The 27,872-nt window shown below is 42.7% G+C and overlaps 2 protein-coding genes across 6 annotated transcripts in view; both read left to right on the top strand.

Moving 5' to 3' along the window:
- The window catches only part of LOC121545900 (cyclic AMP-dependent transcription factor ATF-7), a 43,824-nt gene extending 38,163 nt beyond the window's left edge, over positions 1-5,661 (top strand). For all 4 annotated transcript variants that reach the window (XM_041856813.2, XM_041856809.2, XM_041856811.2 and 1 more), the window contains exon 12: positions 1,650-5,661. In XM_041856813.2, coding sequence (XP_041712747.1) covers positions 1,650-1,918 — 269 coding nt within the window. In that variant the 3' untranslated portion in view covers positions 1,919-5,661. The remainder of the gene's footprint in view (positions 1-1,649) is intronic.
- Positions 5,662-6,163: 502 nt separating this feature from the next.
- Positions 6,164-27,872, top strand: part of LOC121545898 (disco-interacting protein 2 homolog B-A) — an 83,489-nt gene continuing 61,780 nt past the window's right edge. For both annotated transcript variants that reach the window (XM_041856807.2, XM_041856808.2), the window contains exon 1: positions 6,164-6,391. In XM_041856807.2, coding sequence (XP_041712741.1) covers positions 6,307-6,391 — 85 coding nt within the window. In that variant the 5' untranslated portion in view covers positions 6,164-6,306. The remainder of the gene's footprint in view (positions 6,392-27,872) is intronic.

Raw genomic sequence — 27,872 nt, forward strand, 5'->3', positions numbered from 1 at the left:
TCCCAGTCCCTGCCGCTGAAGAATATCCCCACAGCATGATGCTGCCACCACCATGCTTCACCGTAGGGATGGTGCCAGGTTTCTTCCAGACGTGACGCTTGGCATTCAGGCCAAAGAGTTCAATCTTGGTTTCATCAGACCAGAGAATCTTGTTTCTCATGGTCTGAGGGTCCTTTAGGTGCCTTTTGGCAAACTCCAAGCGGGCTGTCATGTGCCTTTTACTGAGTAGTGGCTTCCGTCTGGCCACTCTACCATAAAGGCCTGATTTGGTGGAGTGCTGAAAAGATGGTTGTCTCCATCTCCACAGAGGAACTCTGGAGCTCTGTCAGAGTGACCATCGGGTTCTTGGTCACCTCCCTGACCAAGGCCCTTCTCGCCCGATTGCTCAGTTTGGCCGGGCGGCCATTTCTAGGAAGAGTCTTGGAAGGCCACTGTGTTCTTGGGGACCTTCAATGCTGCAGACATTTTTTGGTACCCTTCCCCAGATCTGTGCCTCGACACAATCCTGTCTCGGAGCTCTACAGACAATTCCTTCGACCTCATGGCTTGGTTTTTGCTCTGACATGCACTGTCAACTGTGGGATCTTATATAGACAGGTGTGTGCCTTTCCAAATCATGTCCAATCAATGTAATTTACCACAGGTGGACTCCAATCAAGTTGTAGAAACATCTGAAGGATGATCGATGGAAACAGGATGCACCTGAGCTCAATTTCGAGTCTCATAGCAAAGGGTCTGAATAAAAAAAATCTAAAAACCTGTTTTCGCTTTGTCATTATGGGGTATGGTTTGTAGATTGATGACGAAAATAAATAATTTCATCAATTTTAGAATAAGGCTGTAACATAACAAAATGTAGAAGGGAAGGGGTCTGAATACTTGCTCCGAATGCACTGTATACTAAATCTCTTAATTAATGGGGGATAGTGGTTGAAATAGCTGATTGTGGTTTCTGGTTCCTTCTACCCTGTAGAGCAGGGATGGGCAACTGGGGGCCCACGGATCAATTCTCTCATTTTTGGGGGGAACTCAGTTGAGGTCTCAACTTACTCTAGAATAGTTGAATACACAAGGTGCAGTTTCGAAATTTGGTTGTGCATCAGCAGTTTCTCTTGTTTTGTCAGTCACTCAGTTAGCCCATATCAGCTCAAATGTGTTAGATTGATAAGTTAGGCTAGTGGCCAGCTATCTAAACTTTTAGTAATCATGGTCGAATTACTGACCGTGGGGCCCCCATTGATTTTGTTAATCACTCACTCCGATATCATATTAAAAACTGCAAACATTTCAATCCACCCTTGGCAAAATGTGTAGAATTTAAGAAATTAGCTGTAAAACTGCACATTTTTCTCTCTGCCACATGGCAAAATTAGTACAATTGCATAGTTTTTTAAATAAAATTGCTAGATTTTCTCTCTGCCGCATGGCAAAATATGTAGAATTGCAGAAAACAAGAAACAAAAATATGATTAGCTTAGGGCCCACAAAAGGCTAGGGCCGGCTCTATCTGAATGTGTGGTGGGTATGGATGTGGGTACGCAGATGAGTTCCGATTTTTTGTGGCCCCCACCAAAGTTGCCCATCCCTGAGGTAGAGCCACTCTGGTAAGTCCGTCCCTGTAACACTTTGTTCTTGTCTTCGTCCTACAGGAGAGGACAGTCCTATGAGAGACATGTCGGAGCCCACCGGCTCCCCAGCCCCTGTCATCCAACACAGCTCCCTGCCCAGCCCCTCTCCTTCCTTGGGCCCCAACGGCATGGGTGCCCGGGCGGCCGCCGAGGCCGTGGCCATGTCCGTGCTGGCTGGGATGGGTCAACACCAGCAGAGGAGAGGTGAAAGAGATGGAGGGCGAGACGGGAGGGATGATCCCTCCTCCCACGTCATCATGGCCACACAGTCACACCACTCTTCCAGATGATGAGCGATGTGCGTATCACACACCACGGCCCGGGACACTACGGCACACACCACCAGACACCACCCCACATGGGCAGGAGGAGAGTGGAGGAGATATTTTTTGGTTTTGTTTTCTCAGGTGAGCAGAGGAGGAGTAGGAGGAAAACATTGTCTTAAGTCAGATAGCGTGACAATTCCGCCTCCGAGCATTGTGTAGGAGTGACGCGACCTGACGTAAGACAATGGGAGGAGGAGGGACACCCGAAGAAATAACCTCTTCCTACTAAAATGAAACAACCTCCTCTTTCCACCTGCTGTGGTGGCCATTTTGTGTCAGCCATTTTGTCTCAGGCCTGGAGCCTTGCTGGAGCTCAGCAACAACAGCCTTCTGGGAATGGACTGGGACAATAAGAGAGAAATAGCTTCCTGTTCTGTTCACTATGCCATAGACTATATACAGGGGCTGGACTCCACACCCCTCCATATCCCCCTCGTCTTCCTCCGTACTTCCCCTCGTCTTCCCCCCCAATAACCCTACAACCCTCTCGCCTTGCCTCACCCTCAAGCCGCCCTCAAGCACTTGTAAACTTCACTGAACTGTAGGACTGTATAGCATCTTCCCAAGTGTGGTAAAGGTCATTGTGATAAACTCTGCACTCGGACACTCAGACTCTAACAAATTCCGGTAACACACAGTTACACACACAATGCAAGCGCACATAATATACATACATATAGACTCAATGTAAGCATTGCATTGATTCACATTTGTTGTTGATCAAGTGAAATACCAAAACACTGAGCACTGCAGGGGTCCATACTATTGTAACAGGGGATTGTGACCTTGCTCTCCTGCACATGTTGACATGTTTTATTCACACACAAAGATGATTGACGCTCCAAATCCAAAGATGCAATAGTTTTTTTTATACTTTAATCGTCAAGATGGTCGGGTCCAATATTTTCAATTTGGTCTGTTTTCCTGAATCCCTAATAGTTTTGGAAGTGGTTTCATTTCGAGGTTCTGTGTCAGTCGTTCACAAAAAGTGGACCTCATTTATAGCCCTTTATGATACGTTTTATAAACTGTGTGTGTGTGTAGGGTGTGTTTTTATGTACAGCAGAACATAGCAATTTGTTGATTCAATATCTGATACACTAAGATCCGGTTTGGTAGCATGTGACTTATTTTTTTATTAGCATTTTTGTTGTGTTCCTGTGCAGCTTTCTTTAATAAGTTAACGGCACATTATTATTTGCCGCTTGGGCTATAGAGAACCAAATTGTCTCTGGTTGTCACTGAAGCTGTGCGACAGAAGCAGAAAGCTAGAAGTAATAGATTTACTGTACACCGTCATTTATAAATGATTAAACACTTAGAAGTGTTTTTCAGAGAATGGCTTTTCCATTGCTTTTCACCCTCAGACTTTTTTCCGGACTACATCTGACTCTAAACAAATGCAACTGCATCCCCTCTCCTCAGTAACCATTTCCTCTTTCCCATGCAATTTTTGTATTTATTCGTTTCTAAATATATGCCATTACCGTCTTTTATGAAATCTTAGCTGGCAGAAAGCTTTTCTTCTAATGGTTGTGTGGCTGTCTAAGTGGTTTCTAACTGGCCTTTCTCTTGTCTGCGTAGTCCTGTAGTAGTTCATCCTTGCTGCTTTCTGGAGTGGAATGTGCTGCGCTTTAGTCTCTCTAGGTCGTGTTCATTAGGCACCAAACGGAACAAAATGGACTGAAACAATGAGGAACTACCTGGTCCAATAAGAAATGCTTATTTTCGTTTGCTGTTACAAAACTTCATGGAATGTTTTCTGTTGGATGCCCTAATGAACAGGACCATTGCTGCTCTTATGAATGACTATCCATGTTCCCCTGTAACGTTTATGTGTGTCTACAAACGGCACTGACATGTGAACAAACACATAACCGAACTGTTATACTATGGATCAGCATTCACTCAGTGACAAAGCTCCTTCTCTGCACAACGCACACGACACACACACACACGCTGTGTTCAAAAACGATTTTGCCTTAAAGAATCACTTTCGTGCCTCCGACATCCCCCTCAAAGATTATAATTGACTCAGAAGTTAAAAGCCATTCACAAGGAGTAACAATAGATTAATTTATTTTTTATGCTGAGAATTTATTGTATAGTAGATGCCTTCAAAAATCAGGAGTAAATGTCACCACACTTCACCACTGCAGTTACCACACTTCACTGATGTGTGATATTTATGTCGCCATCTAGTGGAGTAATAGGAACTTTACCTTCTCGCACAAGGATGGGAATTGGACATGGATCTTGAGGGAAATTCTTTCAGAACTCCTGTGGCAGTCTGGGAACAGTTTCAATTCTTCAGGGATCCCCCTTTTATTAACAAAGTTTTAGACATTTTGTTTTAGAAAAACAACTCCTAAACAAGGGATAATCTTGTTTTGCATTTGTATGTAACTTCCCCCAAAAATCCATCTTAATATGTGTGTAACAATTTGCAGTATATATTACTGCAGAAGTAACTAGAGTATCAGTCAAAAAACATAAGGACATGTCTAAAGGCACTTAAATATGCAGGTTTATCGTTAATGATTTGTGTTTTCTTTTGTTTGTGTTTGTATAAACTTTGGTTTAACTTGAATACTTTCAGTGACATCAAAAGTTGGCTATTTCTTGTCTTGATCATGTATATTATACATAATGGGCTTGTTTCTCGGATCCAGATTTAGCCTATTTCTAGACTTAAAAGCATGTTCAGTGGACATTCGCAATTGAAAATACTTAGTCCAGGACTAGACTTAATCTGTGTTCATGAAACCGGCCCAATAAGGATTGCTACTCAGTAACTACTTGACACATCTCACAAATGACTGAACTTCTTTGTCCTACTCCTACAGTCCCAATAGTAACCAGGGCTCTGGTCAAAAGTAGTGCACTATATAGGGAATAGGGTGTCATTTGGGATTCTACCCAACAATGACAATCCCAATGGTGACCCTGTCTGGCATTGTGTAGTACTCTGAGCTGGCGCTATAGTAGGCTAGCTGTCCCTTATTAATAGACGATTGTTCATATGAAATGGTAAAAAAGCAACTTTATTTAGCTTTCATTTTAGTTATTGTCATTGGCACTTTGTTTCTTTTCATTTTCATTTTTGGTATTTTCTTTATTGCGTGCTATTGTCATGAGGACTATATACAAATACTCTGGCATAATAAACGCTTCTAGTATGTATTTTTGTGTTGTAATGATGAGATATAGAAATTAATTTGTTTTAGAACATCGATTTCTTTATTTTTCTGATCTAAAAGACTGTTAATGTAACCCAACTGTTTGTATCAGCCGGACTATGCCGGAACCATAGAGTTAGAATCATGATTCTAATTCTATGGCTGGAACACTGCTCTGTCTGGCCTGCCCATCACTCACAAACCAACTAAGTTATTGTTGCATTGGTTTCATGGAAATATATACATATTTTTAAACCTCTCAAAATATTAACTGTTGTTGTGAACAAGTAACAGAATTGTATAAGAAAAAGAATTTTAGGTGGAGATGACAACATTGTGAAAGTTACGTATTAGTTATTTGAATTGTTCATTCGCACTCCCATGAAAGAATTGTTGAACTGATCATTTCAGAAATTGTCCTTATCTGTACTATATGAATATATTTACTTTTCCATGCATGTCCAAGTGGAGCTACTATGAACACTTACCGTGCTGCAGATTTAATTAAACAAAAGAACTTAATGGATATCAACCGTTTCTGAATCATTTGATTCAGACAATTTCACACAATAGATCTCGCTTTCTGTCTGTGTTACATGGTCACTTCATTGACCAAGCGCCCAATTTTTGGTGGCCTGGGAAATCAACAAGGTGGCCACCTTAAAATGTTCAATGGAGGAAAATCCCTGATATTGGAAGTATGCAAATCTTATACAGTCTATGTTGCATGCTGATAATCATATGAGATGGTAGGCCACATGTCAGGTTATCTAGTGTCATACAAATGCAGTTATAAGTTGAACTGTACATTTACATTCTACTTTAATGCTAATTTAGGACTCACTAGCTACTGTATGATATACAGTAATCCATTGTACACAGTTGTACTATCTCTAGAGCACCACAAGAGGGAGCACAAGCTGTATGACTCGATCTGCTAAATGGCATATTATCTATATACCCTGTTTTGGGTGCAGCCTGGCCGCTAGTATGTGAGAGATCACGTGACTGCTCATTGCCATTGGTGAGCTCTACCCATTATGGCGGAGAATGGATCGTCTCATCTGTTCAAATGCATGTTTTGTGTCTTGAAGCTGGTATTTTAACCCAGAATACATTTCGTTTTACTTAAAGCACACTTCGTTTTATTTGAACCACACTTCGTTTTAAGTCATGGCAGACCGTGGCGTGGATTTCTCCGGTATACCGAAAGAGCTTCGAGACCATTTGGCGGAGTTGGAATTGGAGCTATCAGAAGGTAAGGAGGGTGACGAGGGGATGAGGCTAGCAAGCTAGAGGAGTGAATTCAAATTCACCCCATGTAGTTAAGTTAGCTAGCTAGCCACCGGTGTCTATCAAATTAGCTCTATGTATTATGTATCTCTTGGAGTATACAAGGCAAATAGCAACATTTGAATGTAATGTAGACATACAATTGGCCCAGCGTCGTCCGGGTTTGGCCGGTGTAGGCCGTCATTGTAAATAAGAATTTGTTCTTAACTGACTTGCCTAGTTAAATAAAGGTTAAATAAAAAATACACAATCTTATTCAGCCAATGTGTCTGGCTAGCCAGCTAGTAACCCTTTTCCGCTAACATTGCAAAGACAGACAGCAAAAAGAGAATGGATCAACCCCTGTGGCCATGGATGGGTTCTCTAGTCTGTGACTGTCTCGTACTCGTCTACGTTCAATCTAGGTTCAATCATTCAAATCAATCATTTCATAGCTGTTTTATATGTAAAGCCATTGATTAATCTGTAAATAACCATGTAGAAAATACTAATACACAATTTGGTCTGTGATTAAATGTCAAAGCCAAACTTGTCAGAATCATCTGACTATGACAGCTTGGTTTTAGCCAAAGCCTTTGTCTTTAGCAATCATGGATCTTCTTGACCATCAATTCAGGGTTGGCGTCATTAACCAGTATTTTTCTGTATTAACCTGAGACTGGCGGTACCAGTCAGTGGATTTAGTAGTGTAATGTTGGGGTTTCAGTTGGGTAATTCTGCATTGCACAACCTGCGACTCAATGTGTGGGTTTGAATTGGAGATGACTAGCTACAACAGCCATTGAAATGAAACATGAGTACTGATACTCATCACATATCATAAATTCACCTGTAGCCAGTCTAGGCTATATTATGTTGGTATGACAACCTCATAGCATATGACAGGATGTGACATCAAACGGTCCTTTGTATGGCTTGACCAGATAGGGTAACCTTTGGACACCAATTACATTTAGGTTTCGCCATTTGCTGAAGCGCACTCAATATTAGCTTGAGCTGTGTGTTTGTTGGGGGGGTGTGTACATGCTCTTCCCCCTCCCTCCCCTCTCAAACAGCTCCAACACGGGGTACGACACGGGGTTAAACATTTAATTCAACGGAATCGGTACTGTACAAAACGACCAGTTGATTGAAGAAGGGCCTGATTATGGTGGCCCAGAGTGTGATTATGTATGGTGTGCTGCACGAGTTTTGCCATTTCTAATGGTCACGCCCCATATTGATCAGGCCACACCACCTAATGGTCACGCACCAAACGGGAGAAAACGCACCTCAAAGGCTGTTGAAGAATGGCTTGCACCGTTTTGGGGTAATGTGTCGTTCAGTACAAACCGCCACGCGACATAGCAAACGTTGAACCGAATTGAATGCACCCCTGGTATCCTCCTTCTCCCTGACACCAGGGCCACGTTCAAAAGTCAGATGTTGGGGAACGTTACCAGTAGAAATGTCATGAATATAGTTGGCATGATTCCTTTTTCTACATGTCAGAGAAACATGTTTGTTCTACGTAACATTCTATCTGCACGTTACACAATCTTGGCCCTGCTGAATGCGCCCCTGGAATCTGTTCAGGAGGGTGCAACGTTGCAGAATGTTCACATATAAATATAAGCATTGAGTAGTACAACAGATATGAATGTCTGTCAGGTAGAGGGTTGGAAGCGTTTCAGCTCTAGCCTATCTGCAACGTTCAATCTGAACGTTACACCTCACTGAAATCATCCCTGGGCTGAATGCATTCAGCTGGAGAAGCTTGCTCGCTGCTTCAGCTAAATAACTGATTTATGGATTGTGCTAGATCAACAGAAAGATAGCCCTTCACATCATGTAATAAATGGTTGATAACATGGTAATAAAGTGGAAAATAGAGACTAGATATCATTCAAATGTATCACATGAATCATTCCATCCAGACTGTTTTTAGATGCAGCTTGTCCCTTGAATGACCACCCTAGCCCAGATTCAATAGGCTAGCCTGTTTGACACACACAAACTCTGTCACATTACCTAAGTGATTCAAGGGACAACCGTCTAAAAAAGTGACACACAACCATATTTTGTCCCCTTCCTGCCCTGCTCATGACAAACACCACCACAGAACCGAGCTGGAGCGGAAATGCCTGTTGTTGGGTTGCTTAGAGGAGAACAGAGGCAAGCCAAGTGGCCTCTTAAATAACAAGCCAGTTCTGTGTGTGCGCGCGCAAAGCCCCCAGTGACCAGTGAGGACACAATGCGCCTCATTCAGCTGGTCACAGCCATGGTGGCATTTAGTAGGCCATTCAACTAAACTCTTGTGTGTCCCAAATGGCACCCTATTCCCTTTATAGTGCACTACTTTTGACCAGGGTAGTGCACTATATTGGGAATAGGGTGCCATATTGGACGCAACCTTTGCGTGCTGCAGTAGAAATTAGCTGCTCTTATAGTAAGGGAAGGGAGGGGTGGGACATAGTTAGGAAGATAACGTACTGTAGTGTACTGTGTGTGTGTGTTCAAAGCACGTGTTGTGTTGTTAGCGTTCAGCCAGGAGTGACTAGATGTGACTCACCAGGCCTAGGTAACTAACTGCTGTTTCTCCTAATTGATAGTTGAGAAATGTCCCTCCTTTCTTCTCAGTTTACAGAAGTGTTAGCCTATTTTCTGCTTTCAGAGGTATTTGCCTTCGTCAGCAAGGGTTCACTGAGTTTACTTATGAATGATACAGATTGTTCTTGGTGTTTTTGATATTTGAATTTGAAACTGGTGTTTGTCGGTTGCTGCTTTCATATTGTTCCATAGGAAACAGTTGTTTTTTACATTTCCTGTCTTGAGCGTGTGCCTGTGTGTGGGTGTGTGCATTGGCGTGTATACAGTATGATGAGGTCCTGCCCTACGTTCTTACTGACTTTGCCTGCTGCTGCTGCTGTGGCCAGTGTGTGATTGGGAGTCCAGATTATTGCCAGTTGCTTCCTATCTAGGCCAGACAGCCATTTTTGCCATATCTGAGTCAGTTATCCAGTGGGTCAGGCAGCACAGCAGAGGAACGGCATCTAGAAAGGCCCAGTCTGAGAAATAAGGGCATCCGCAGCAGCACAGTGCTATGTAACGCTGTCATCCAGCCGTTAGTGGCAGCCAGCAGACCCATAGGTTCAAGTAAGTAGACCTATTTTGTTTTTCTTTCAAAAGCTTTGAGCTGTGCTCGATTGAGCTCGCCCTGGCCCAAGGTAACCAACAGAAAAGTCCCAAAAGTGCAAAGCAAACCTCGCTCAAAGTATTTGAAAGAATTTGAATTCTATTTGAACACCGGTGATATCTGATGCTATCATCCTCACAACTGGTCTTAGAAAACATCTACCAGAAAAAGTCAGAAAAGGGTATTAGAAATACAAGTAAAGACCCCTCCCAACTAATATCAACACATTTTGTTTGGAATAATTTTTTTCCATCTGTTTGACCAGAAATCAAAGCCTTTGCTTATTCAACATTTTTGGGATGAAAAATTGTTAAGTGTACAGTGCCTTCAGAAAGTATTCATGTGACTTATTCCTCATTTTGTTGTTACAGCCTGAATTCAAAATGGATTAAATAATTTTTTTCCCCCACACCCAATACCCCATAATGACAAAGTGAAACATGTTTTTAGAAATGTTTGCAAATGTATTGAAAATGAAATACAGGAATATCTCATTTCCATAAGTATTCAGACCCTATTGCTATGACACTCCAAAATGAGCTCTGGTGCATCCGATTAACTTTGATCATCCTTGAGATGTCACTACAACTTGATTGGAGTCCACCTGTGGACAATTCAATTATTTGGACATGATTTAGAAAGAGACACACCTGTCTGTATACGGTCCCACAGTTGACAGTGCATGTCAGAGCAGAAACTATACAGTGAGGGAAAAAAGTATTTGATCCCCTGATGATTTTGTACGTTTGCCCACTGACAAAGAAATTATCAGTCTATCATTTTAATGGTAGGTTTATTTGAACAGTGAGAGACAGAATAACAACAAAAAAATCCAGAAAAACGCATGTCAAAAATGTTATAAATTGATTTGCATTTTAATGAGGGAAATAAGTATTTGACCCCCTCGCAATCAGAAAGATTTCTGGCTCCCAGGTGTCTTTTATACAGGTAATGAGCTGAGATTAGGAGCACACTCTTAAAGTGAGTGCTCCTAATCTCAACTTGTTACCTGTATAAAAGACACCTGTCCATCAATCAGATTCCAAACTCTCCACCATGGCCAAGACCAAAGAGCTCTCCAAGGATGTCAGGGACAAGATTGTAGACCTACACAAGGCTGGAATGGGCTACAAGACCATCGCCAAGCAGCTTGGTGAGAAGGTGACAACAGTTGGTGTGATTATTCGCAAATGGAAGAAACACAAAATAACTGTCAATCTCCCTCAGCCTGGGGCTCCATGCAAGATCTCACCTCGTGGAGTTGCAATGATCATGAGAACGGTGAGGAATCAGCCCAGAACTACGCGGGAGGATCTTGTCAATGATCTCAAGGCAGCTGGGACCATAGTCACCAAGAAAACAATTGGTAACACACTACGCCGTGAAGGACTGAAATCCTGCAGCGCCCGCAAGGTCCCCCTACTCAAGAAAGCACATATGCATGCCTGTCTGAAGTTTGCCAATGAACATCTGAATGATTCAGAGGAGAACTGGGTGAAAGTGTTGTGGTCAGATGAGACCAAAATGGAGCTCTTTGGCATCAACTCAACTCGCCGTGTTTGGAGGAGGAGGAATGCTGCCTATGACCCCAAGAACACCATCCCCACCGTCAAACATGGAGGTGGAAACATTATGCTTTGGGGGTGTTTTTCTGCTAAGGGGACAGGACAACTTCACCGCATCAAAGGGACGATGGACGGGGCCATGTACCGTCAAATCTTGGGTGAGAACCTCCTTCCCTCAGCCAGGGCATTGAAAATGGGTTGTGGATGGGTATTCCAGCATGACAATGACCCAAAACACATGGCCAAGGCAACAAAGGAGTGGCTCAAGAAGAAGCACATTAAGGTCCTGGAGTGGCCTAGCCAGTCTCCAGACCTTAATCCCATAGAAAATCTGTGGAGGGAGCTGAAGGTTCGAGTTGCCAAACGTCAGCCTCGAAACCTTAATGACTTGGAGAAGATCTGCAAAGAGGAGTGGGACAAAATCCCTCCTGAAATGTGTGCAAACCTGGTGGCCAACTACAATAAACGTCTGACCTCTGTGATTGCCAACAAGGGTTTTGCCACCAAGTACTAAGTCATGTTTTGCAGAGAGGTCAAATATTTATTTCCCTAATTAAAATGCAAATCAATTTATAACATTTTTGACATGCGCTTTTCTGGATTTTTTTGTTGTTATTCTGTCTCTCACTGTTCAAATAAACCTACCATTAAAATTATAGACTGATCATTTCTTTGTCAGTGGGCAAACGTACAAAATCAGCAGGGGATCAAATAATTTTTTCTCTCACTGTACCAAGTTCAAGGAACTGTCCGTAGATCTCCAAGATAGAATTGTGATGAGGCATATATCTGCGGAAGGGTATACATTTTTTCCTAGAGTGTTGGAAGTTTCCAAGAGCACAGTGGTCTCCATCATTGGGAAATTGAAAAAATATGGAACTACCCAGACTCTGCCTAGAGCTGGCCGTCCGATCAAACTGAGAAACTGGGAAAAAAGGACCTTGGTCAGGGAGGTGACTAAGAACCCAATGACCACTCTGACATAACTACAGAGTTATTTGGCTGAGATGGGAGAACCTGCCAGAAGGACAACAGTCTCTACAGCACTTCACCAATCTGAGCTTTATGGGAGAGTGGCCAGACTGAAGCCACTCCTGAGAAAGAGGCACATGACCGCACGCCTGGAGTTTGCAAAACGGTATGGGAAAGACTGAGAGCTTAAGACAAAAGATTCTGTGGTCTGATGAGGCCAGAATTTTACTCTTTGGCCTGAATGCAAAGCACTATGTCTGGAGAAAACCAGGCACAGCTCATCACCCGTCTAACACCATCCCTACCATGAAGCATGGTGGTGGCAACATCATGCTATGGGGATGCTTTTCAGTGGCAGGGATTGGGGAGAGTGGTAATGACCTTAACTAGTCTAATTTACCGCCTAGTGATGTCACCAGGCAGGCCAAAATGCCATCCCACCAAAACAGGCTGGAATTTCAGGCGGTTTTCTCAAACAGCTCTTACACTTAAAGGGGATTATCATCATTTTCAGAATTCCATAGTATTATTCCAACCTCATAGTGTGGAAATATATATATATATATATATAACACAGGAAAATCACGTTTGACTGCATTGGGCCTTTAACTTCCCCTTCCTTCCCTTTTGTTGCTGCATTTACGCCAGGGGAACATGGCAGGGGTGGAAATTAGATTGATATGTGGCTCTGTTCATGCCAGGGGAACTGAGCAGCAGTTAACAACTTCGGTGAAACTCCACAATATTATTGCGTTTTCGTGTGTTGCACTTGCATGATATTAAACCAAGGACACTGATGGTTCCTGATGTTGTGAGATTCTCTCTGCTGTTTACAGAACAACTGGTGCTGTGAGATTAGGATATCAGGACCTGCTTAGACAAAGCAATTGTAGCAGTAGAGCAAAGGATAGCAATATATGGGAAAATGAATGACTACAGTGTTGCCGTTATGAGTACATGATGCATGGATGCAAAGGCATAAATGTATGAAAGCGTGCATTTCTTATTTTAAATGTATGTAGTTCTGTCCTTGTGCTGTGCTTGTCTATTAATGTTATGTGTTATGTCATGTTTTATGTGGACCCCAGGAAGAGTAGCTACTGTTTTCCTAAGAAATACTAAATACTAAGTTGTCTGAACTGAACTGGGGACGACATGGATGGGATTGAGCCTACATTAAAGTAGCAAGCTGTTCTATGTGCATGCCTGCCAGGGCCTAGAGATATTTAGTTGAGAGAGATGACAAGCTTGTGACTGACAGACAGTTCCTTCCTCTAGTTTTAGAACAGCTGATGAGCCTTTGTGTTGTGTTGCATGTATAGAGGAGAAGGGAGGGTTTGAGTCTGGCCAGGAAGGGGAACATGGGCTTTAAAGCTGAGCAATGCAGTACGTCTAGCTTGAATCTCAGCCAAGCATCCCCCTCCTATCTCTAGGGGCTTTAGACTCCACTAGCCATGATACACTGAGCCTTGACTCTTGTACCAGATGTTGGTTTGGAACAAGCACTTGCTGTCAGTGTACTTTTACAGTAGAGCTTTTTGGACCAAGCACTTGTTGTGAGTACATAGGCTATACAGTAAAGCGTTATCCTCCAATTCAGACCATATTGAAATGAGCTAGCCTATATCAAATTGACAACCAGTTGTTGTATTCAGGCTGCATCTGTGACTTCTGTTTTGTGCCAAGTCTAATAGAGAATAGAGAGCAGGGCAGCATCTCCTTAACTCATTATTTGTTAGACTAGGCTATATAATGATTTAGTCCAGGCAGCTTGTGGGCTGTGAATAGTTAATGTCTCCCATCCCATGGTTCTCCTTTAGGGTGGACCAAGGGCTGTGTTCCCTTCACTCCTTTAGGGCTGAATGAATCATTCATATGCGCTCATTAAATACCAGGAGACAAGGCTGTCACCACTCGCCTCTGTCCCAGGAGGTAGGTGTAGGTGTTGTGTCATCCTACTCCACAGGTAAGAGTTGATGAGGCGTATGTGGCAACGGCCTGAGTTGTTGTGTTCAGTTGGCACAAAAGGAGAGAGGTAGGAGGAGAGAGGGTAGGGTACTACCTTAACCTATCCCATAAGAAATATTTATTACGACTCTCCATCCCTGTAGAACAGTGCTCGGATCCTAATATTGTTACAAACTTCTATTATAAGTCACCATTTTAGCCCAATGGCGAATGTGCATAAAGACAGCAGAATTCAGATATGACGTCATTGTTTTAGCACTATCCACTGAGTTTTTAATCTAGGGCGCGCAATATGGTTCAATGTGCAAATAAATCAGCACAATCTACTTTTCATTTTTTCCAAATTGCCGGCGTCTTGAAGCAAAAATTGGGATCATGTATACTCTGCTAATGACCATGTAAAAAAAGAGTAACGAGAGCAATGTACTATACAGCGAACGTAGGAATTTGTGGTAAGTGCATTGGGGCTGTCATCTTTATTCACCTTCGCTGTTGTACACTAGCATGTTGAGGGTGAAAATGTACAGAATATTAGGCCTGCTCCAGATGCTGCGGCAGACATGAGACAGGAGATATTGGCTCTTGGCTTAAATCATACTGACAAGGCATGACTTTTGACATGTTTACAGACGTGGTCAGGGCTCTAAAGTGTGACCAATTTGGTCGCATATGCAACAAAATAATTTGCTGTGCAACCAGGAGTTTTGTTTTGGGAGCACTGTGCGACTATGAAAAAAATCTCCCAGATAATAATTGTATTCATTTATAAGGCTTCGCGCTGTACCGTTGTTTCCGAGTGCCCTAAAGAAACAAATGGTTGCACCATTACTACAGCGAAAACGGCTTGCTTCTAGCCCAACCAAGTCAAAAGATCTGATCCATATTACCGGCACATCATTTTACATTCATAAACCATGTCGTGGGCTGTTCTAAAACTACTCGCAACCTCAAAGTCGCTAACAATTTGTTTACACTGTTCAGTTATGTTACCTCATTGGCTAGCTAGCTAACAACCTGCTAACTTTACCAGTATTATGCAAACAATTTGGGGCACATGAAGAAAGTAAAAGGGATAGCTTTTTCAGGAGATCAATGATCATAGCAATGAATGAATGACAGATCTCTTGAAAGTTGTCATCACAAATCTAACGTTTTTAAAGAGACTGTGTACAATTTTCAATGTAATGCATCTCAATAGGAAAATAGTGCTTTTACACAATGTAGAAACCTAATATTCTAAAAATGACTTTGTAATTTCAATGACAGGTATTGTATCAACATTTTAGCTTTTATAATAAACTAATGTATTTACAGTGTTACATATTTGTTTCTAGGGCACAACATGTGCTTCGAAAGTAGCTAGAATTCATACAGGTCCAATATAGGCTGTATCTCAATCAATTTAATAAATCTTATTTTCTGGTGCTCCTAAATTTAATGTGGTGTTCTTTTTTAAACTTAGAAAAAATATAATTTAGAGCCCTGGACATGGTGTATATATATTAGGGGCGTTACTCATTGCAATTAGGATCAGCGTCCTACCCTTCAGGGCAAAGCTGTCGGTCACAGCATAGCAGAGCGAGAGAACCTGTTCAGTGCTACAGTCACCGTAGGGCTGTTTACGTTTTACTGTGAGTGGGATGCACCTCTTTCACATTAAAGCTATTGAGAAGTTGGGTGATTCACTCTCAAGTTCATTTCTCAAGGACAGACGCACGTAACATAAATGGGATGTGACGACTAACAAGGACATTATCTCCGGTGGCCTAATTTTTCGTCACTGATCATTTGGACAAATCACGATTTCGCAGGTGCTCGCATCTTTCGGAAGGGGAGGCAACATTTGGCCCATCAGAGAGAGGGGGATGGAGCTACCGTCCTGCTTCAGCTCCTCATTCTAGTATATTTTCTAACACGTTTGCCCCCAGAAGTTAATCGAGCATCTGATGCAATTCTGAAAGATTTTAGTTCTGGGTTTCCAAGATTACTCTCAAGTCACAACAACAAGCCAAGGCACTTGTAGTTTACGTCACTGGACAAACCTGAAGTCAAGGATACGTGGCGTTGTTGTGCTGCTGAAGCTCCTCTCTTGCACAGGATAGGTTGCATAATCCCCACAGAGCTGCTTAACTAAACTGCCTGGGAGTCAGTCAGCCAGCCTTTGTCAGAGACCCACCGGATTCTCATAGACATGTGCTAACACCTACCACCACTATAACCACCACATGCCAGTCACTCACTCACACCCAGTCGTTACAAGTTACAACTCTATCATCACACTGAAGCAGCAGAGAAGATGGGCGTTGTTACTGAAATACAACTGTGACTTTCTCTGATTTACAGATAGGAGGATCAGTGTGACAATGTCTAGAGTAGTATTCCTCACTCTTGGTCCTTGAGAGCTACAGGGTGTGCAGGGTTTTATTCCAGCCCAGTATTTAGCCTACACAACTAACTTACATTCAACTGATCAAGACTATGATCAGTTGAATCAGGTGTTTTAGTACTGGGCTAGAATAAAAGCCTGCACACCTTGACTCAAGGGCCAAGAGACAGGAACACTGCTCTACAGCCTGGGTCGTGTTCATTAAGGCACACTGTACCGAAACGTGCAACGGAAACGGAGAACCAGTGCTTCTTATTGGACAACTCCAGTTAGTCCCTCCCTGATCCAGTCTGTTTTATTTCATTTGGTGCCTAATGAGCACGACCCTGTTGTCAGAATGTGGGAACCAACAATGTTCTAGTTCTGGAGTCTGGAATCTTCCCCTCCAGCCCCATGTTATCCACGGCAACCATGTGACTGTGGGTGATGTTGGAGAATGCTGTTCTCACTAAATATAGGACCAAATAAACCTGGCGAGACAAATTCACTTTCATGGCTGAGCGGGAGGAAAACAAGCCACTCTTTGACACCACTTCACAAAAGCTATGCGGAAGTAGGGCCCCCTTAGAGGAGTCAGTCAGTCAGTCATATTTGTGTTTGTTCTCTCTCTCTCTCTCTCTCTCTCTCTCTCTCTCTCTCTCTCTCTCTCTCTCTCTCTCTCTCTCTCTCTCTCTCTCTCTCTCTCTCTCTCTCTCTCTCTCTCTCTCTCTCTCTCTCTCTCTCTCTCTCTCTCTCTCTCTCTCTCTCTGTTAACGTGTGTTAACATTGCCAAAGCAAGTGAAGTAGATAGTAAACAAAAGTGAAATAAACAATAAATATTAACAGTAAACATTACACTCAGAAGTTTCAAAAGGATAAAGACATTTCAAATGTCATATTATGTATATATACAGTGTTGTAACAATCTCTCTCTCTCTCTCTCTCTCTTCTTCTCCTGTGCCCTGCTTCCCCAGCCAAAGCAGAATGGTTTGTTGACGCTGTTTCACACTGTCAGTCTAACTAACCGCTTGGCTTGGCTGCCATATGTGAGTCATTGTTACACGCATGGCCTACTGACATGGCTTACTGACCTACACTCATGAGATCAAGTCGGAGTGTTATCTCCAACTTGCTTGTCATCTCTCTCAACAACTTGATTTTAATGGTGTCAATTTGAGGACAAATAGCAGATTCTGTCGGTCTGTCTGTGTATGATTATGAACTGAGAAGCAACTTCAAACAAGTTGTTTGACATTGGACAAATCTATATTTAGACTCTCAGTAACATTTTAGCATTCTAATCCTGTCCTCATTCTCCCAAAGTCATCTCTCTCCATCTCTCGCTCCCTCTATTTTCCTCTCCCTGCATCCCCCCCCTCCCTCTCTCTCGCGCCCCCCGTCTCTCGGTCTCTCTTTACAACAGTGGGGCTAGGCTCTCAGGATGTGGTCATTAGACTGTGGATTGTTTGGAGAGGGTGTGGAGAGCACTGAACATTTTCTAAGCAGTTGGTCACTTTCTAAATATATAACAAGCTCATGGGTTTAGCCAGGGCCAATTTGATAGTGGGCAACAGTTTTATACGGTACCGGACTGTGTGGCGGGTGGTATGTGTAAAGGAATCCCGTGGTGGTTGATATCTTTCTAAAGCCCTATGGACGTATGGTCTGTTACTGGGTTTGTGAAATTTCATGGATATGTCACGGGATTTAGGGCTGATTTGATAGGGTGTATAGTTATTGTACAGTATCAGTACTGTCTCTGGTATGTGTAGCCTATGTCCCTGGGGGAAATCTTTAGGAATCCAGTTGGTGGTCATTACAACAATGTTTATATCTTTCTAGTGTAGGCGATGTCCCTGCCCTGGGGATACTTTTCAGGAATCCAGTGGTTGATTTCAACAAAGTTGTATCTGTCTAAATCCCTATGGGCTGATTTTCCGTTACTTTGTTTGTGAGAATTCACAGTCCTCAGGAAACCCTCCCACTCCACTGATCCTTATAATTTGGTCTCAGAGCACCGTGTGTGTGTGTGTGTGTGTGTGTGTGGACCCCTTAATTCAACTCTCTAGAGAAAAGCCAGAACAAAGGGTATGAAAACACTGAATGGGTGTGGTTTAAAAAGTCAGGAAAAGTTCAGTTGGCTGTAATAAGCTCTACATCAAGGACTGCTAGACATGTATTGGTTTGAAGCTATCATTGTATAGGCTTATACCAACTGTAGCCTATAGCAACTGTGTGACAACAACTGAATATCATTGAACTATACCCTAGAGGAAGTGTGTTAAGAGAACCATTAGTGAAAATTAGTCCAGTCTTAGTCACTTCCTGAATATGAGCTAAAACATGTCAGCTTATGGTCGGCTAGTGACTACTTATTGCTGTAGTAGTGGGTCCTGTTATGCAGTAGCCTATGTTAGTGAATGGTGTCATTGACGACTGAGGGGGTAATGGGTTGGCCTAATGAGGTAATCCGTCTGTCACTGTGATGACTAATGGGGGAGGTAAGGAAGCAGGACTATCAGTATCTCTCACACAAACTCATCTCTGTGTGTGTTCATCTGTATCTTCTCCCACACAGACACCAATGACACACTGATGACTGTGGTGTTCTGGATGGTATCAAAGACAGATGTCCTCTGGTCACCTCTAGCTACTCCTGCAGAGAGCTGGCATGCTCCTCCTCTGTCCTGACCCACTGCAACCAGCTCTACAGCCCTATAGAATGTAGTTGGTCAGGACTGAATCATCTTTTCATCAAATCAAGACTACTCTATTATGTGGGACCTAGCTAATAAGATTACAAGATGTAGATGACCTAGCCCAATATAAGCAGTGAACACCCTTTAAGCTTGGTTTGAGAATGTGAATATCAAGAATACATGTATGTCTATATCTATCTTGCACCTCTTCTTGCCTTTTTACATTACGTTTTATATTTGAATATCGGCCAACAACGTACTGTAGTGGTTCAGAGAGCACTCCTCCTCCTTGGCCATCCCGACTGTGTGAGTGTGTTGACCTTAGTGAGTCAGTGTGACATAGTAGAGTTTAGTGGGGGAGAGTAGGCTAAAGCTTCAAACATACATTTAACGCTGTGAACTATCATCATACTTCCACGTCTGGATAAGAGCCAATTAAACAAGGCTTGTAAATATGTCATCATGGTCTGGTGGCCAGCGGCTCTGAACTATGAATTCATCTTTACTGAGACCACTCCAGATTAGGCTGCAGTTTATGAACAGCAGACCCCAAGGGGGAGTTCCTACCCCCAGCTATGATGGGGCGTGGGAGAGAGGAGATGGCGGCTCTGTTCTGTTCCAGACTCCAGGCTACAGTTAGCCAAGCTATAGGCAGGGAGAAATCCCTCCTATTCTCCAATCTCCACTACCCCCTCAATCCTCCACCCCTGCAGTGCAGAACAGCAGCCTCCCAGGCTCCCACTCATCCAGTCCTCCACTCCCCCCTGCACCTTTCTTCCCATCATCCATAACTCCATTTGAATAGGAGTTTCCCATCTTACTTTAACCCTCCCGTCCCACTTTCCCACAGGCCAACATGTTTTCGCCACACAAAAACTGTCTATCATCGTTCTCGCACAGATTCTCACAACTAGACTATAAGCCTTCTTATGGATAATCCACTGTTTATTATTACTTAATTCCTCAAAATGAAAGAGTTCAAAACTTGTAGCTCTTGTGAATTGCTGAGTCAGTCAGTGAAAGGTACCTAAACACACCTACTTTGTTGCTGCTATACCGTTGTCTGACTGTTAGCCTACTGGCTAGGTTAATAATGCCGATTACTGTTGGCACCTTAGCCTACATTGATGCTAGCTCTCTAGTCTACAGTATTCTTGCACATCCAGACATTCCACCGTATTCCTAGAACGGCTGCAGTTGAGGCTAGTTTAGTGGTCATGTGAGAGACTTGGACCTGGTGTGACTTAGTACCTGCCAGGGAGAGGTTAGCTGTCTGCCTCCTTCCCATCCTCATCAGTAGCCTACATGATGGTTCATGGCCCTGCTGTCTGCACTACTGAACCTGCTCACTGACTAAGGGTTCCATATGATTTCAGTCACTTTCTGATTGCGCCCCTTTTTGATTTGAACAAAACCTTCCAGACATGTTTGCCCATGGAAGTAACTTTTTGGACCTGAATGCCAAAACAATCAGGAGATATAGAGGTGCATAAATTGACCCATTTTTGCCTACCCCACCATACCATGAGACACCCATGTTTTCATTACAAAAAAATTAACGTTTTCATTTAGCTAAATACAGGTAAACTAAACTCTTAACTCTAACACCCTCCTCTCTCTCTCTCTAGAAATACAAGGGGGTGTTATGTAGGGGGTGTTTCAACATAGCTAGGTGTGACACCACCAGAGAAAGTGAAGTATCATGTTTCACCGTAGTAATGTTGTATTATTAATGTAAAGTGATACAGGCCAGGGCTGAAGGCTACTTAAATTAGAACAACTAATTTCAACACTCTCTCCTTTCTGTTCAGTTGAGCTCAAGATAACCTCAAATAGGAAAAATATTCACACCACCACAACCATCCAGGGAATGCTCCAAATGGTTTTCCAACGATATAGGCCTAAACTCCCTCTTTATCTGTAAACATATTGAAGCTAATCTGTATCAAACCAGTTAAAGCTGAGGTGATACAAGTTAATCTACAGGCAGATCATGATAAAATCCCCCTCAGATTTTGCATTAAATAATCTTGAGATTATAGAGGGAGTTGTGGATTATGGCAGGCATGAGATAGGAGTGTTTTTAGAATGGAGATAATAGGAGATGATAGAGAGGTCTCAGCGGGAATGTTCCACTCCAACTGACTGTACTGTACACACTACTCAGCTAATGGAAGAGAGATGCTATTAGTTATAATGATGAACTGAGTCAATGTAGAGTTTTATTGGCTTCTCATCTATTTCCAGGACCTCAGGTTCAATTCTAAGTGTGTCTTGGTTTGGTGGTAAGAGGGATCTGGCTGGAAAAATGTAACCATTCTCAAATTCATAGACAGAGCTATTGATGCAAGGACCTTTATGGATGCCAGAGTTGTATTGTCGTCTCTTCTCTCTCACCAGTCTATTACCAGTCCTTCTGGTTAAGACAGTGGGAGTGTCTCATGTTGTGCTCCTAGTTCAGGCCGAGGGGAAATGATAGTGTGCCTGTGGAAAGAGGAAGTGGGAGATAAAGATGTCGCTTCCTCCCAGAGCTGGACGTGACCAGCCACCAGTCCGATCCATCCATTCAACAGTAAATTAGACCTGGCGTACTGCGTGCGCTCAGTAGGAGGCTGGCTGATCACAGAGGGGTAATGTTGAGAGACATTTATAAAGAGCAAGTGGTTGTGTTTACGTTATATGAGCATGTGTTCTCGCTGTGTTTTAAATGCTCCGCTGTGGTACATGTCTCTGTGAGGGGGCCTCGACACAGGAAGATTCAGATTAGAAAAGCAAATGACATCAGTTGCCACTTTCACCCACAACCTCAAGAATAACAATGAGAATGATGTTGAATTTATCACATTTTCTGTTCCAAGTAAAACGGACGTCAGTGTGCTGCTAACAATAAATCTTCCTCCCCTGCCCCTATCCTCATACCGGGCTCGAACCAGTGATCCTCTGCTCACAAACACAAGTACGGTACGGTACGTTCTTAACTCCGTTACACAAGCTCTAAAATGGATAAAGATGCATTGTTACTAAAGATGTTGTTTACTCACACCATTTCACAATGAATTAAACTGTTTCAGTAAGGGCTCACAGTATCCCTGAGCCAGGATTCCCAAAGCCCCCTAGTCTCAAATGCTTAGTTTAGCGTATTTACAGTGACTGTAGTCTAATCTGATTGTGTGTGTGTGTGTGTGTGTGTTAGTTGGGAGTGTGTGGGTGTTAATCAGAGTATTACTACACCAACCCAGTCCTCCTGTCTGCTAGCATCAACCATTAGCTCATCCCAGTCTCATCGAAGTCTCTTAGAATAGAAACTACTACAGTTAGAATATAATAATATAATATGCCATTTAGCAGACGCTTTTATCCAAAGCGACTTACAGTCATGCGTGCATACATTTTTGTGTATGGGTGGTCCCGGGGATCGAACCCACTACCTTGGCGTTACAAGCGCCGTGCTCTACCAGCTGAGCTACAGAGGACCACAGTTCTCTCACCTTAGCAATCACTGACCATGACCATATTCCTAGTCCACCAATACTGCTGTAGAAGCTATAAATGGTAGCCTATTTTATATTTAGGCCTAAAGTACGTAGTAAATCCTGTAACTAAAATTGTATTTCTTCTGGTTGAGATGTAGAATTGATCCTTTCAGTTCTACATGAAGAAATGTTGGCTAGTAGTTGACGGTCGATTTGGGATTGTGAATGAAAAATGGTAGCCAGACTGCTACCCTAGCATGGCAACACATCTCTCTGGGGTCAGTTACTAGTCTGTAGGTTAGAACATACAGCATTTACAGAGCTGACCTCAACCCAACCAAGGTCAAAGTTTAACATGAAGAAACATAATCACCAGTGAACTAAGGGGTTGAGCTGAACAGTTGAGCTGTCTGAGGGTGTTGGGTGCCTGAATGAGTATATAATGGAACATCAGACTAATTCCTTGATAAAATGCCATAATAAGAGAATATCCGTCCTGACCTCCCTATGGATTAAATGTAAAAAGGGTCAGTAATGACAGAATGGCTTTAACATTAAAGCCAAACAACTAGTTGAGCAAAACTGACTGTAGTAGTGTGTGTTTTGTATTTCTATAGACTGGTCTGGGAACAGTGACAAGCAGGGGAGAGGAGGGGGCTCAATGACCTCAAGCTGACCCTTGTGCTTCAGCTGTCTGTCAGAGATCAGCCCTAAAGGCGTCAGCATGCTTCAGTTCGGCTGACGTCTAGCTGAACTCAGCTAACCGAACGCATACTCTCTTAAGACTTTCGCTTGAAAAACAAGAACATGCTGCAATAGTACTGTTTGTCTAAAACCTTGTGAAGACTTACAGAAAACGTTTGACCTGTGTCATTGCCAACAAAGGGTATATAACAAAGTATTGAGAAACTTTTGTTATTGACCAAATACTTATTTTCCACCATAATTTGCAAATAAATTGTGATTTTTTTGGATTTTCTTTTCTTATTTTGTCTGTCATAGTTGACGTGTACCTATAATGAAAATTACAGGCCTCTCTCATCTTTTTAAGTGGGAGAACTTGCACAATTGGTGGCTGACTAAATACTTTTTTCCCCCACTGTATATGCATGAACTCTACCGAACTGTTTCGGCTGGGAAGCATGCAGATGCCTTTACTCTCTTCCTGCAGGTCAGAGGTCAACAGGAATTGGCACAGTCATCCCTATGAATGAGCATGGCGACAGCAGCCATGTTGTTTGGGTTTGTTTACACTTTCAGTGTGATAGACAAGACCGTGAGTAAAGATAGAAGATAGGAACGTTATGAGGGCAGGGTATGATAATTGTTGAAGTGTGTAACTAAATCATGTTTGGGTAGTCAGAGATCTCTCAGCTCTGTTGACGGAGCTGTCCGAAGGTGCCATCACGCGCACCGCACACACTTCCTCTCTGTACTCTGGGTCCTTTCCCCTCCCCACCAAGAACAGAGGGTCCAGGAAGCTCCCAAAACCTCTCATATCCGCCCTGAGATGACTGATCAACACACGCACACACACTGACTGAGATACACTCACTGAGACAGAAACAGATGTGCAGTGTAAACACATACTGGGGCTGGGCGATATGGCCTTAATATCATATCTCGATTATTTTCACATTTGTGGGCGATTCACGATATACTGTATATTTTCTCTAAATAAGCGTTGTTGTACAATTAAAGGTCAAATACACTGCATTTCAAACAGTCAGCCATAATCTTAATGAATTCAGGGCTTATGCAGTTATATCGAGGCTAAATATAAGCCTTCCACAACCATAAGACCCACTAATAGTTTAATAATTTAATCAAAATATTTTAACCTGCTTTTTTTGCAATAATCACTGATCTGGCTTTCAAGTCTGTCTATGAAAATGCAATTTTTTTGTTACAAATTCAACTAGAACCACGCATAATGCACATTCACTAATAATGACTAACTTGTAGCAGGCATTAGGCTATAGAATATTAACACAGGTCTCATCAACAATCGCTCAAGCCCACGTGCTAGTGATTAGCCAGCTAATCTTTATATTTCAAGTTTAGCTAACTTGGATCTATTTGCTAGCTAACAAGGTTGAACAGTTGAATTGTTATGAACACACCCTTCTGTCTGTCTCCAACTGTTTGAAAAGCATGTTAGCCTGTCCACTTTGTTCAGATGTTGAAATCAAGTGGCCTACCTTATTTCTCAGAATGAGAACGAGTTGCCAATTCCTTATATAATTGTGTTTTATGCGTATTTCCAGTGTTGTAGTAATCGAGACCAGTCCGGTTTCAAGACCACATTGAGAGTCTCAGTCTTGTCTCAGTGTCAGATACATTTGTGCTCGGTCTTGAGTCGGTCTCGGACAGTGAGGAGTCGTAAATTTTTTCCAGAGATCAGCGGATTAAAAAACTCATAATTATCAACTTCCATTCAGTCAGTGCATAAAACTGCTTCGCCAGGCCAAATATGTACACTCTTTCTTGAAACATGAATACAGTATCTTAACAGCCTTTATATCTATTATAGACATGTTTGCGTAGTGGCGAATCTATAGGCCTTCAGTGTGTGACAGGTTCGTGATTCTGAAAGGACAGCAACCGTAATACCAGCGCACTCAAATAGGAGAGTGGACTTTTTGTAAAACACAAAGGGCCAGTGGTGTAGTGGAGGCTATACACAGGTATAAACCGTATACCCACTTTGTTTTTCATGGGCATTGCGTATACTCTCTTCTTATTCCCTTCTGTTGCGTATCAAAGTAGTGTAGTGGAGGTACAGTGAGGGAAAAAAGTATTTGATCCCCTGCTGATTTTGTACGTTTGCCCACTGACAAAGAAATGATCAGTCTATAATTTTAATGGTAGGTTTATTTGAACAGTGAGAGACAGAATAACAACAACAAAATCCAGAAAAACGCATGTCAAAAATGTTATGAATTGATTTGCATTTTAATGAGGGAAATAAGTATTTGACCCCTCTGCAAAACATGACTTAGTACTTGGTGGCAAAACCCTTGTTGACAATCACAGAGGTCAGACGTTTCTTGTAGTTGGCCACCAGTTTTGCACACATCTCAGGAGGGATTTTGTTCCACTCCTCTTTGCAGATCTTCTCCAAGTCATTAAGGTTTCGAGGCTGACGTTTGGCAACTCGAACCTTCAGCTCCCTCCACAGATTTTCTATGGGATTAGGGTCTGGAGACTGGCTAAGCCACTCCAGGACCTTAATGTGCTTCTTCTTGAGCCACTCCTTTGTTGCCTTGGCCATGTGTTTGGGGTCATTGTCATGCTGGAATACCCATCCAGGACCCATTTTCAATGCCCTGGCTGAGGGAAGGAGGTTCTCACCCAAGATTTGACGGTACATGGCCCCATCCATCGTCTCTTTGATGCGGTGAAGTTGTCCTGTCCCCTTAGCAGAAAAACACCCTCAAAGCATAATGTTTCCACCTCCATGTTTGACGGTGGGGATGGTGTTCTTGGGGTCATAGGCAGCATTCCTCCTCCTCCAAACACGGCGAGTTGAGTTGATGCCAAAGAGCTCCATTTTGGTCTCATCTGACCACAACCCTTTCACCCAGTTCTCCTCTGAATCATTCAGATGTTCATTGGCAAACTTCAGACAGGCATGTACAGTGGGGAAAAAAAGTATTTAGTCAGCCACCAATTGTGAATGTTCTCCCACTTAAAAAGATGAGGCCTGTAATTTTCATCATAGGTACACGTCAACTATGACAGACAAAATGAGATTTTTTTCTCTCCAGAAAATCACATTGTAGGATTTTTAATGAATTTATTTGCAAATTATGGTGGAAAATAAGTATTTGGTCAATAACAAAAGTTTCTCAATACTTTGTTATATACCCTTTGTTGGCAATGACACAGGTCAAACGTTTTCTGTAAGTCTTCACAAGGTTTTCACACACTGTTGCTGGTATTTTGGCCCATTCCTCCATGCAGATCTCCTCTAGAGCAGTGATGTTTTGGGGCTGTCGCTGGGCAACACGGACTTTCAATTCCCTCCAAAGATTTTCTATGGGGTTGAGATCTGGAGACTGGCTAGGCCACTCCAGGACCTTGAAATGCTTCTTACGAAGCCACTCCTTCGTTGCCCGGGCGGTGTGTTTGGGATCATTGTCATGCTGAAAGACCCAGCCACGTTTCATCTTCAATGCCCTTGCTGATGGAAGGAGGTTTTCACTCAAAATCTCACGATACATGGCCCCATTCATTCTGTCCTTTACAAGGATCAGTCGTCCTGGTCCCTTTGCAGAAAAACAGCCCCAAAGCATGATGTTTCCACCCCCATGCTTCACAGTAGGTATGGTGTTCTTTGGATGCAACTCAGCATTCTTTGTCCTCCAAACACGACGAGTTGAGTTTTTACCAAAAAGTTATATTTTGGTTTCATCTGACCATATGACATTCTCCCAATCCTCTTCTGGATCATCCAAATGCACTCTAGCAAACTTCAGACGGGCCTGGACATGTACTGGCTTAAGCAGGGGGGCACGTCTGACACTGCAGGATTTGAGTCCCTGGCGGCGTAGTGTGTTACTGATGGTAGGCTTTGTTACTTTGGTCCCATCTTTCTGCAGGTCATTCACTAGGTCCCCCCGTGTGGTTCTGGGATTTTTGCTCACCGTTCTTGTGATCATTTTGACCCCACGGGGTGAGATCTTGCGTGGAGCCCCAGATCGAGGGAGATTATCAGTGGTCTTGTATGTCTTCCATTTCCTAATAATTGCTCCCACAGTTGATTTCTTCAAACCAAGCTGCTTACCTATTGCATATTCAGTCTTCCCAGCCTGGTGCAGGTCTACAATTTTGTTTCTGGTGTCCTTTGACAGCTCTTTGGTCTTGGCCATAGTGGAGTTTGGAGTGTGACTGTTTGAGGTTGTGGACAGGTGTCTTTTATACTGATAACAAGTTCAAACAGGTGCCATTAATACAGGTAACGAGTGGAGGACAGAGGAGCCTCTTAAAGAAGAAGTTACAGGTCTGTGAGAGCCAGAAATCTTGCTTGTTTGTAGGTGACCAAATACTTATTTTCCACCATAATTTGCAAATAAATTCATTAAAAATCCTACAATGTGATTTTCTGGAGAAAAAAATTCTCAATTTGTCTGTCATAGTTGACATGTACCTATAATGAAAATTACAGGCCTCTCTCATCTTTTTAAGTGGGAGAACTTGCACAATTGGTGGCTGACTAAATACTTT

Source organism: Coregonus clupeaformis, chromosome 30 (genome assembly GCF_020615455.1).
Source record: "Coregonus clupeaformis isolate EN_2021a chromosome 30, ASM2061545v1, whole genome shotgun sequence".
Classification (NCBI taxonomy): domain Eukaryota; kingdom Metazoa; phylum Chordata; class Actinopteri; order Salmoniformes; family Salmonidae; genus Coregonus; species Coregonus clupeaformis.